The sequence below is a fragment of the Castanea sativa genome, chromosome 4 (assembly GCF_040712315.1).
Source record: "Castanea sativa cultivar Marrone di Chiusa Pesio chromosome 4, ASM4071231v1".
Lineage (NCBI taxonomy): Eukaryota > Viridiplantae > Streptophyta > Magnoliopsida > Fagales > Fagaceae > Castanea > Castanea sativa.
In genome coordinates, this window is record NC_134016.1 from 1,877,326 (window position 1) to 1,889,581 (window position 12,256).

The 12,256-nt window shown below is 32.4% G+C and overlaps 1 protein-coding gene across 1 annotated transcript; it reads right to left on the minus strand.

Moving 5' to 3' along the window:
• Window positions 1-611: 611 nt before the first annotated feature.
• LOC142631099 (2-alkenal reductase (NADP(+)-dependent)-like) lies at window positions 612-3,789 on the minus strand. Its single transcript, XM_075805178.1, has 5 exons — window positions 3,321-3,789; window positions 2,863-3,040; window positions 2,422-2,588; window positions 1,539-1,621; window positions 612-1,188 (listed from the first exon to the last, which is right to left on the minus strand). Exons 1-5 carry the CDS (start codon window positions 3,555-3,557, stop codon window positions 810-812), a joined length of 1,044 nt encoding a protein of 347 aa, XP_075661293.1. The 5' UTR covers window positions 3,558-3,789; the 3' UTR covers window positions 612-809.
• Between the last annotated feature and the right edge of the window lie 8,467 nt (window positions 3,790-12,256).

The window sequence follows — 12,256 nt, forward strand, 5'->3', positions numbered from 1 at the left end:
TTAAAAATAAAGAAAAATTGATATTTTAATGAAATTTAGTATAAAATAAATAATTTGATATGTGGTGTTTTTGAAAAATAAGTATATAAAATAAAAAAAGTAGGTTCTTATAAAATAGAGAATTTTTTTTTTTTTTTGCATGAGCTGATGCAAATGCTAAGAGTTTAAATTCTCTCCCCCATCCTTATAATTATGGAATTATTAAAATTAAAAAAAAAAAATTATTCATGATGTTTCAAGAGCATTGTAGCTCAATTGACACTTTCTAGAATTTCCAAAAGAAACATTGAGGTGGCTTCACGTGTTTAGAGTGGTAACCCAGCCAGTTATAGGGAATGGTAAATGGTTGGTTGATCAAACTTTATTCGTTAACATTCTGAAAGATTTCAGATTTCAAACAAGTATTTTATTGAAAAATCTTGATTTAATAAATTCTAGCCAAGTTTAGTTGTAAGTTGCTTAACTTTTGTTTGAAAATTTTTTCAAGATAGTAAGGGGGAACACCAAATTGTTGAGTAGATACAATGATTTTACAAGCATGAAAATATTAGATGACACTCATTCATTACAGCCACGATTACCGAATTATTGCATTGCATGAAGTTAGTATGTTGAAGTGAATTTGAGCTTGTAGCATCATAAGATCTGCAATTTCTGAAATTCTTGACATCAATGACATTACATCTACTTAGTAAACTCAATTCTTCATGAACACCAAGACCTGAAACGTCCACCAAACGAGTAGACACTTGAGGTTTATTTACAGTAGTAAACTCCAAGGGACCTAGAGCTTTTGGTCATGAAGTCAATCATTCTTGAGCAACTAAAACTACCTGTTTACCAACATTGAGGCCAGAAAATAGCCCAACAAGGGCTGCTGGACCACTCTCAAGGCCTTCAGCTATGTCTTCCAAATATACAATATTCCCTTCAGCAATGTGAGGCAGAACCAAATCCAGAAACTTCGGGTAAAGGTGATAGTAATCAAAAGCCACAAATGCTTTCATATGAACCCGTTTGTAAATCATGTGCGTTAAATTGTACACACCTTCTGGCTTCTCAAGGTTGTACTGTGAAATCATGCCACAAACAGCAATGCGACCATGGGTCCTCATGTTGAGTAGCACTGCATCAAGCATTTTTCCCCCAACATTCTCAAAGTAAATATCAATACCTTCAGGAAAGTACCTGAAAAAAATAAATACAACATTCACACTAGATTGAGACCAGCAATATGATATAGAAGTCCAAAAGACTCATGTTTTCCCTAGTAAATAGAGTAAAACTTAATATATCATGCTCCTACCGTATTGTTTATCTATCTTTGCCTTTTTTAATGAAGGCTTGAAAGAAAAATTAATCCACAATATAACCATTTTTTCCCATAAAAATTTTCCAAGGCATAAAATATATATGAAAGGATGTCCTCTTCCTTGAGAACAAGGATGTCCAATGTTTTCTTCAGTATCAAATCAGTGACCCTGTAAAAGACTGAAATGATATTTTATATTCTGATTAGAACAAATATTATTACTAACCTTTTCAAAGCTGCATCCAAGTCAGACTCTTCTTTATAGTTGAATGCCTCATCGAACTTCAATTTGTTCTTCAGCAAATCAACCTTGTTGCAGAAAGGATAGAGGAAAAAAAACAAAAGCAAACAGAAAAATGCTGGTTAGTGAGGCTGCCCACTGGTCAGGCAGACCAACTCATAAATAAGATTTGAAGTTGCCAAAGTGTGCAGGGGTGATCAATATCTATTATGATTTGTGAAAATGGACAAGGGTGGCATATTTTGACCTGAAATTTTATCTTAGGCATGTGACTCGCAAATATTTAGACACGGTATAGGACAAATACGTTAATATCAGGGAACATATATGTTTATACTTGTTATAGTGTCTGTTAGCATGCGTATGAACCATTAATAGGAAATCAATTTTCAAATTAATAACCATAATACTTACTTTTAAAAATTCATAACAACCAAATAGTTCTGTACTAATCTTAGGTAAGGAAAAAAGAATATCTACACTTCAAGCAAGATTTAAAAATGACTACACAAAAGTGTCCACTAGTTTATACTTAACTCTTCAAATGTTTATAATTGTTCCTGTTATCTTTTGGTCCCTAAGGACATGGCAAATTGGGAGGAAAATTTCGAGTTAGATTGCAATGGTTCACTAGTTTTTTGTACATTTATATATGTATTAAGATGAATGCAACTATACAGTAACCAGTAGAGAAGAGAGTTGCTCATTTAGGAATTAGGATGAAGTATCTCAACGGTAGAACTGATTTGGATCAAACCCAGATTAGTTGGACACAACCAATTGAATCAAGCACATCAAATTATAAACAGAATGGAAAAATCAATTTTAATTGAATTGAAACATTGAGCACTCATAGTCAAGAAGTCACCTTTTCTTTGCTTCCAGCACTTCCAACAACATAGCAGCCTAACAGCTTTGCAAACTGCCCAACAAGCTGACCAACTGCCCCAGAAGCTGCTGAAATGAAGACATACTCTCCTTTCTTAGGAGAGCAAACCTCATAAAAACCACCATAAGCAGTTAAACCAGGCATACCTACACATAAGGAACATGTTTAATGAGCTTTTGGCAAAAAGCAAGACAATTGTTAACACAGCATACTAAAAAACCTAGCCAAATTACTTGCAATATGTGATCTGTAATGTTTTTAATTACTACAGGATGACCTCAATCTCAAGATATAACATCAGCTAGGTGACCCAATAATGGCAGTTTAAAAAAATTGTCCCACTTACAACTTAGTTGCTACAATCAAACTCATCATATATAAGAGTTAATAGAAAATAAGTTCTATTTTGGATAGACTTACCAAGAATACCAGTATAGTAGGACAGTGGCACATCAGTGTGTTCGATTTTAAACAAATTCTGTAAATCTGTAATCAAACTATATTCTTCCCATCCAGTTCTTCCCCAAACTAAGTCACCTTTCTTGAATTTTGGATTCCCAGAATCTACAACTTTTGCCACACCAAATCCAACAATGGGCTGCATAATTTCAACATCAAATTCATTATTAAAGTACACAATTGAAACAAGATCAATCTGATACCCCCTCATTAACCATAGTAGATATAACCTTAAGCTCTTAGTTGGCCAAAAGATCTATGATAATCAAATCTATCATTATATTTATGCAATAAAAATATTGGTTTTAGATTTTTGTGTCTTTGGTATTACTCAACAAGATAAGATTATCAATATTCATAGGAATCATAGCTATAACTTTGGAAAAAAAAAAACAGAGTGGGACTCTGCTTTGACTCACCGAACCGGGCACCAAGGAATCGGTTGACTTCTTCATACGATTACGCATATAAGGATCACAGGACAGGTACAGATTCTTCACTAAAAGCCCATTTGAACCTTCTGGAACCTTCAACTTTATGGTACCATTGGTTTTAAGGTACATGTCTGATTCTTTAGGGAAACCAGACACATAGTCCTTGAAGATCACTTGCTTGTTGCTCACTTCTAGCTCATTATTACCACCACCACTTGCCATTGATAACAAAGCTCTTACTGTATATTAGCAATACAATCAAATTATGCGGGTTGGTTTTAAGGCTCTTGGGTTGTCTTTATAAAGCGTTAGCAAGGAAGTTTATTTATTTTTTAATAATATGGAAAAAAATAAAGTGTTTGCAACTTGCAAGAAAAGTGTCTTTATAAAGCGTTTGCAAGAAAGCTGAGGTTGCTTTGATGGTATGGAAAAAATAATTGATGCAAAAAAAGTTGGGAGGTTTTAGGGTCGTTTGGTACAATATTATACATATTTTCAGTTTTTAGAAACATGCTTTTTATTTTTAAACAATATTATACATATTTTTATACATTTTTTTATATATAAATATTTTTAAAATAAATAAAAATGGTTGTTTAACGCACATACTACTTATAATGCAGAAAAGAGTGTAATTCTAATAAAAAAAAAAAAATTTGCAACTTTTACCGACTGCTTTATATGTTAGATTGTAAATGATTATATGTCATTTTCACATTCATTATCATTTTTTTAACTATTCACAATTTTGACCTAGACAATTGTGGTTCAATTGGTAGAGCTTTAGGTGGACTTGGACTTTTTCAAAGAAATTTAGTGATGTGAGCGAATGCGTCAGGGATCGATTTATTGAGTGGAAAAAATAATTGATGTTGCGTCAGATAGTAGCATAGTAAATGCGGAATCTTTTGCGGTATGTTTACATTCTTATCCACACCTTGGGCACGAAATAAATAAATAATCATCAATCACTACTACAGTACTTTCTAGAGTTTTGTTTTATATTCTATTTTTGGAGGTCCATTTTACAGTAAAATTGTTAGTTTTTCGTTAATTTAAAGTTGTACATGATGTTTACTTTCTAGAGTTTATTTTATTCTATTTTTTGAGGTCTGTTTCTATAATCTATATAAAAAAGGAGAACTTGAGTGGTATTGGAGGGAGAGAGAACGTGAAGAGTGAGTGGATTATATTATAGTATGGGTGCTATTATTGGGTGCCGTTAGCACCCATTATTAATGTGATAAAATTTAATAATAAATTATTCGATATAGAAAAAGCTGAATATATATTAAGAGAAATGTTACGTTAACAATATTTTTATAATATTTTTACAACAAATCATAGGTAGTTAGTTGTTATTGATTCAAATTTGAACCTAACATTACGATTACTTTTTTGCCCTAACAATTAGTCACCTCACCATCCCATAAGACCTTGTACTTTTGACTAGTTTCATCTTTATAATATTGTAGCACAAATTCAATACAGTTTTCTTGATGAACTGAATATTGTGTTGCTTTCTCAAACTCATTTTGAAATTTTTTGAAAGCATAAGGTGTCAAAACGTTGTGTGTTTGGTCTTCTAATGGTGACAATGTTCTTAAAGAAGAACCTCTAAATGTCTCTAACATTGTATCATATGATTGTGTTTGCTCAATATCTTCAATGGCAAGATCAACTTAAGATTGTAAAAAATAAAATAAATTAAAAAATTTTATATGACATATAAAGTCTACAAATATTAACAAATAAAACACATTATACAACAAAAGAAATCAATGGTAATTATTGACTTACTTGTTTAATGAGTTGCATCAAGTTTATGTAGGAACTAACAAACCATTTAATAAAGACATTTATACTTTCTGATCTTTCGGTTATTGTCATTCCACTAAAAAAACGTCCTCGAAGGTAACATGATATCAAAAATTGCTTGATTTGATATAAACCAATTACATGCTTGTTAGTAAGCATGTCATACTTTTCCATAACTTGAGTCCATTGATCCTCAAATTCTTCACATGTGTCTAACTTGTATAACTTGTAGAACTCTATGTAGCAATTTGAACATTGATTACGAATAATAGATGTAAACCAACCACTAAACTTAGCGGTAATATGCCATATACAAAATGCATGTTTTTGTGAGTGGTAATTCTTTTGATATTGCCTTTGTAATCCATGGATCTTGATCTGTCAAAATTGCCTGGGGTTATTTCTTCATTAAATATGCAAAATTTTACTAATAAAAAAATTATTAAAATATATAAACATTTCAAATGATATGTATTAATATTAGCTACTAATCATGGGATTCAGACTTTTCAACACAAAAATTAGCCCAATAAATTGCAACTTTCATGAACAGAGGAAACAATACAATAATATAAATAAGAATAATTGCATCTCAATTGAAGTGAACTTCACCCCATGCAGCAATTAAAAACACAACTACCACCATTAGCCTTTTTTTATTATAATATAAATAAGTAAACTTTTATGGAAACAACAAACAGTATTTATCCCCATTTACTCACAAATTTCTAATTGGTTTTGCTTCTTTCACATACAAACAAAAAGAAGAATCTCAATTCTCACTCATCTAATAGTTTATACAAAACCCAAAATTCCATTCTCAATTCCACGCAAAACAAGCAGAAAATAACACCAAGAATTCCAACACAAACAAACCATTTTCACCCAAGAAACAAAACGCTAATTAAATAAAATGGAAAAATAGTTGTACAAATTTATAAGATAAATAGAGTAACTTCATTAGCAATCGAAAAGCACTAGTTGTTTCATTTTTAAGAAGTGCACAACCAAAGAGAATCGACTTTCCATGATTATTGACACCAACAAAAATACCAAAAGGAATACCATAAGCATTTACCTTGTAAGTAGTATAAAAAACAAAGACATCTCCATTTTTTTGGTACAAATCAAAACTATAAGGGTGCGACCCAAAAATATGCTCTAACCTTTTCTCTTCATCGGTTGTGAATGCATATTGAAACTTAAAATTCCTTTCTTTAGCAACTTTACAAAATTGTAAGAGATCCACAACATCATTCATAGCATTCATCTTTCTCATTTTCACATTAAGATTACGAATATCCCGTTGAAAAAATGGAAGATGTCCATGTTTCACATTTTTCTTAAGTTTCATGACACATATTATTTCTCTAACTGAAAGTCCAGCTTCTTTGAATAAGAGAATTCAATTTTTATCAATGATAACACAATTGGCCGGAAGATATCGTACACTCGAAGGGGACAACAATTCATGATAGTAATCTACAACAAAAATAGTGACATGCCATTCTTTCGGAAAAATGTCTATTAACTTTCGCAATACAAGTTAGACTACAATAGTTAGATGAGGTTTGTATCCACATTTTAAAGACTTCCTATTTCATTGCTCCTTAGATGGATCCACCATTTTTAGTGGTTGCCTACCTTCCCGATGACAAAAGAAATTATGTCTTTCTATTTCTCCATTTTTTTTTTCTCCAAACAACTTTTTCAAATTGTAAAACAATTTCAATTTGCATAATTTTTATAGAAAATGAAAGCTTCTTCTTCACTAAGAAAACATTGACCAACAAAAGGCTAAAATTCATTTTCTTTTGAATTTATATCCTCATATTCTTCAATAACCCCCGTCTCATCTATTGGACATCCATTCCAATCAATTATTTCCCCTCCACATGTGTTATTATTTTTTCCATCATTCGGAAACTCATTTAACTCAACACAATTCCTTGAAACACTTCCATGAATCTCACTTGCAATTAAATCATCATCAATTTGTGCTACATTAAAACAAGAATTTAAAAAAAAATCAACATCATATTATACTTTAAATGAAATATGGATTACAAATAAAATAAAAAAATAATAGTACATTTTTGAAGCAGTTCATTTAAGTCAAAGTAACTCACTGAAACAAGTTGATGAGTCTCACTTGCAACTAAATTGTCATCCATTTGTGCTACATTAAAACAAGATTAAAACAATCAATATTCAATATCATATTTTAGGATAAATGAAAAAAAAAATGATACAAAAAAAATAAAATAATAGTTCATTCTTGAAGTGAAAGAAGATGAAGAGTAAAATATTGATAAGGTGAAATTGGGTGGAAAATAAAAAGTGAAATGAAGGGAAATGTGTTAAAGGTGTGTTAAAAGGGCATTTTTGTCCTATAATTATTGGAGAAACCAAAGTACACATCTAACATCAACCATAGCTGAAAAGTAAACTTTGCCAATTTCCTATGCAGGTGGGACTCGAAGCCTAATTTGTTAACAGGTACCGGCCATCTCCTGTTAACAACGTCCATATATATATATATATATATATATATATATATATTGAGGTTTATCAAACACAGTATAGGGATTTACAATAGGGAAATCTTTAATAGGTATTTTACTATCTTCAGGGACATGGGATATTTCATACAAGTAGTCTAATCTATTTGCAGTAGATTTACAAAGGGAAAGATCACAAGAAGGGGTAATGGTATCAGTGACTGCTGAGGATGTGACTGCTGAGGATGATGAACTAGCCATGATAGTTTCTAAAATGAAGAACTGTTTTCCTAAGGTCTGACAGGACTAAAACGCCACTCTTAGACTCACGTCCACTAGATGACTCAGGAAAAATAATTCTTTGATACTTTTAGTACAACCCCTTAGTGTTCTACTTGATTATCAAATCCAGTGTTCTGATGTGATTATCACAGAGGATCCACAATAAGTGGCAACTGTAAATCACAGAGCATACTAATCAGGACAATAATTCAAGTATACTAATCAAAGGAGAGTGAAACTGGTTGCAAGGCTTTAGCAGTTTTGTGTTGCATAGCAGTTTTGAACTGTATGTGTGTGGATGATGAGTTGTATGGCTCTGATACCAATTACGGGAGAAAGTGACGAAGAACTAAGAGAAAGTGACGAAAACCAAGGAAAATACAAAGGAAGAAAGTGACGAAGAACAACTAGGATACAAAGGACAACTAAAATACAAAAACTAAACTTAAAACATGAAGTAGGAAGCTACGGGAAAGTAGAATTGGTGAAGGAGAATAAGGACGACTTACAACTACAAGACGAACACGCTGACTGGATAATGGGAGTGTAAGAAGATCATGGAAGCTTATTAATAGCGTATATTGCTAAAATACTATAGAAAATAACAGCAAAATATGGAATAGAACATAGAACAAGATACAACAAACTGAGGGATATTATTAGATTGAGCAAGTTTTTTATAGGACTGGAAGACATAGACTGAGAAATATTATACAAACTGGCTAACTCTCTAATTTTTCTCTCTACTTCTATTCTGAAAACTCTTAAACTTTCATTCTGCTGAACTAAGGATACAAACGGTCTATTTATAGGCAAATATTTTACAACAAGACAAAATATTCTACAATGTGAATGTTGATTTTTTTTCTTTACAGATGTCCAAAATTTGTGAGGGATCAGTGCCAGTTGTCTTCTTAATCTTCAGAAAATATTCGTCTGTGGATTCTTTTCTGACAATAGGCATTATGGGACTGAGCAAAGGACTAGGCATCATGGAGTTCAATAGTTTCTATCTTGAAGGTGTGACGGCAAGTGAGAAAGGAAAGCCAAGACAAAAGTGGGTCCAAAAGTGGGTCCCACAATTTTTTTTTATTTTTTTATTTTTTTTTGCATATATCTTTTGTACATATCTTACTTTAATCATCTCTTCCTTGGAACCATTCTTCATCAATGTCTACATCTGGATCATGGTTATGATAATAAGGATCATCAAAGTCGAAAGGACTGGGCATTTCCCAATGGTGTTGATGGGGCCATTGCTGTCGGCAAACATTTGGGTCTGCTGGCACAATGTCTGGAAGGATTCCTTGATTGAGGGATTCTGCCATTGTGAGTGAATAGTGACAGGATATCCAAGATACATCCGTATGTCTGTGAATAGCTCCGTCGGCATTTGTTACCCAATGTACTTCTGGAGGGTGGACAATTCCTTCTGCTTGAACATTATTTTTGGAGTTCAGCTTAGCTACTAGACATGCTGAATTGATTTTGTGACCAAACCGGGGGTGATCTGTTTTGTGATACTTGAACCATTGATCATCATGAGCATCATTTTTCAAAATTTCATGCCAAAATTTGTTAAAATATTTATTTTCATGAGGAAAAGTGTATGAGTAGAATCGTGGCTCAAAATGAATGCACAAGTAGTATTCATTGAGTAAGTACCACATGTAAAGGTAATGTGCAACATTCCAATATGTTATCCAAAATGCAAATGGGGTTTTCCATGGTTGCTCAATATCTGGGACTCGAATGCTGATTTGTTAATAGGTGCCGGCCATCCCCTGTTAATAACGTCCATATATATATATATATATATATATATATATATATATATATATATATATATATATATTGGTTGAATGAATATTGGTTTCATTTTCAAGTTGAAAGGAGTAATGTGATCATATGAGGACATTAATAGCTCCCTCATCATCTTGAGTCTCTTATTCACTCGCAAGTAACAGCTCAACCATTAAGTCAACTAGCACATAATGCTCTAACTATATATTTAAAAAAATAATTTCATTTTTATAGATATCAATTTTCAAGAACTAAATTTTCCAAAAGAAAACGAAATTTTAATTACTGCATATCCTATAAAGATTAGAGGATAATTTCTTATAGCTTGTATATACAAATATTGAATTTATTGTGGTCCATATAGATATCTTTAGGAACTTTTCTAGAATCCACGATATAACTAAATAAAGAATAAAAAAAATCTTTATCCATGTATTGGAAAATCATTGATTAATTCCACTCTCATCATATATAGTGTAGTCCAATATGAAACCATAAAGAAATAATTAACTTCTACTTGAATCAAAGAAATAGACCGAAATGGACCAAATGGACCATATGGACCGAAATAGACCAAATAGACTTAAGTGGACCGAATGAACCGAAGTGGATCTAAGTAAATCGAAGTGGACCAAATTGGACTGAAATGGACCGAAATTTATCAAAGTGGACCGAACTGGACTGAAAGAACTGAACTGAACCGAACAGACCAATGTGGACCTAATTGGACCGAACTGAATTGAAGTGGCTAAACTGGACCGAAGTTGATAGAATGGACTGAATTGAATTAAACTGGACCGAAGTAGACCGAATTAAATTAGGCTGGACCGAATGAATCGAAATAAACCAAATGGACTGAAGTGGACCGAATTGAACTGAACTAGACTGAAATTAATCAAAGTGGACTAAACTCGACTGAAAGGACGAAATTGGACTGAATGGACCTAGGTGGACCAAATTGGACTGAAATAGCTTGAAGTGGACTGAACTGGACTGAAGTTGACCAAATGGACCGAATTGGATTATACTGGACCGAAATAGACCGAATTAAATTATACTGGACCAAATTGACTAAATGAACCGAAAAGATTGAATTGGACCAAAGTGAACTGAAATGTTGTTGTGATGTGGCTTAATAGGAGCACAGCAACAATAAATATTATATTTTAACTTTTAAGTATTAGTATATAGATATAGATATATATATATATTAGGCAATGGCCTATGGCCCTTAAATGGGAAAAAAAATCCTATTAACCAATAAATATAATCTTCAAAACCATGTTCTAGTATTGTGCTATTAATGTCCATGTTAACTTTGTCTTTTTGGTAGGTTTCATTGGTGGAATGGGTTTCTGGCTTAGGAGTTTTGGTAGCTATTGCCTATTCATGTTTTGGTCTCTGTATACTGTGTAGATTGTATTTCTTGTTCCAATACCAATAAAATATCTGATTCATAAAAATTAAATAAATAAATAAATAAAAATCAATGTATGCTTAAATTGGACATTGAGAAGTATGTAATTTTAGTAGAACTTCCACCTATCTGCAACAAATTTGTAGCCTTGGTCTACACTCTTGATTTCTTGCAGCAAGATATTTTACCATACTGTAGCTCTTATCTGCACATTTCGACTTTCTATGAGGTTCATCAGTTTTGTGTTATCAAGTTAACATATAGTAACTCACAGAGAGAGAGACCACTATCCTAAGTTCTTCGATGCTTGAATATGTAAGAGCAATGATTCTCCAAGATATGTGTGCCATTGTATTGGATAAATTCGAAGGGGTTTAAAAAAAAATATATATTTTAAAGATACTACTCCATCAACTACTTGCTATGCCATGCAATCTATTATATGCAATACACTACATAAAGATTGATCTATAAAGCTTGCAAAAACGAAGGTAATCTATTTTCTCTGTTAAATCAAGAGTCATTTCTTGAGCTTTAGGGGCATCGTATATATATTTTTATGATGAATTGTTATCTTCTTAATAAGTCAATTGTTTGGTTATCCCATAGAGTCTGGTAACATAATAGGGATGTTAAAAACTTGGGCAAAGCAGAATACTTATTTCTCTAAATCTAATTATTCCCATGACTTTGTACCTAATCTGCGTTAGTCTTTCCCATGTACCATGTTCCTCGTGAATAAAAATGACCAGCCCAAATTAACAGCTTTACTTGAGTACCTCCAAACTCATTGAAACACGCCACCTGCATGTTCTGCAAGCTCTCTCTCACACTCATCTTCGACACGTGATTGATTCTGTCTCTTTTGCATTTGCAAGGTCGAGATTTCTCCGCATTCATAGTTTGATATGCAGTACAGATACAAGAGACTTGTTTTTCAGAGGCAATGAGTGCGTGAAAGCATATTTTCATTATTTTGGGTATGTTTTCATTTCATTGAACAAAGCATCTCCTCAAAACCTTTCACATTTTTGGCAAAGCATCTCTGCTTTTCTTCTCTGTTGTACTATTAAACCAGGCCAGGCTCCCACAACCACTCG

What these genes read in the sequence shown, in the direction of transcription:
- LOC142631099 (XM_075805178.1), bottom strand. Translation starts at nt 3,557, where the DNA reads ATGGCAAGTGGTGGTGGTAATAATGAGCTAGAAGTGAGCAACAAGCAA. An exon ending in ATTCCTTGGTGCCCGGTTCG is followed by an intron (nt 3,041 to 3,320) that starts GTGAGTCAAAGC and finishes GAAATTATGCAG; the next exon opens with CCCATTGTTGGATTTGGTGT. An exon ending in GTGCTGGAAGCAAAGAAAAG is followed by an intron (nt 1,622 to 2,421) that starts GTGACTTCTTGA and finishes TTCTGCAACAAG; the next exon opens with GTTGATTTGCTGAAGAACAA.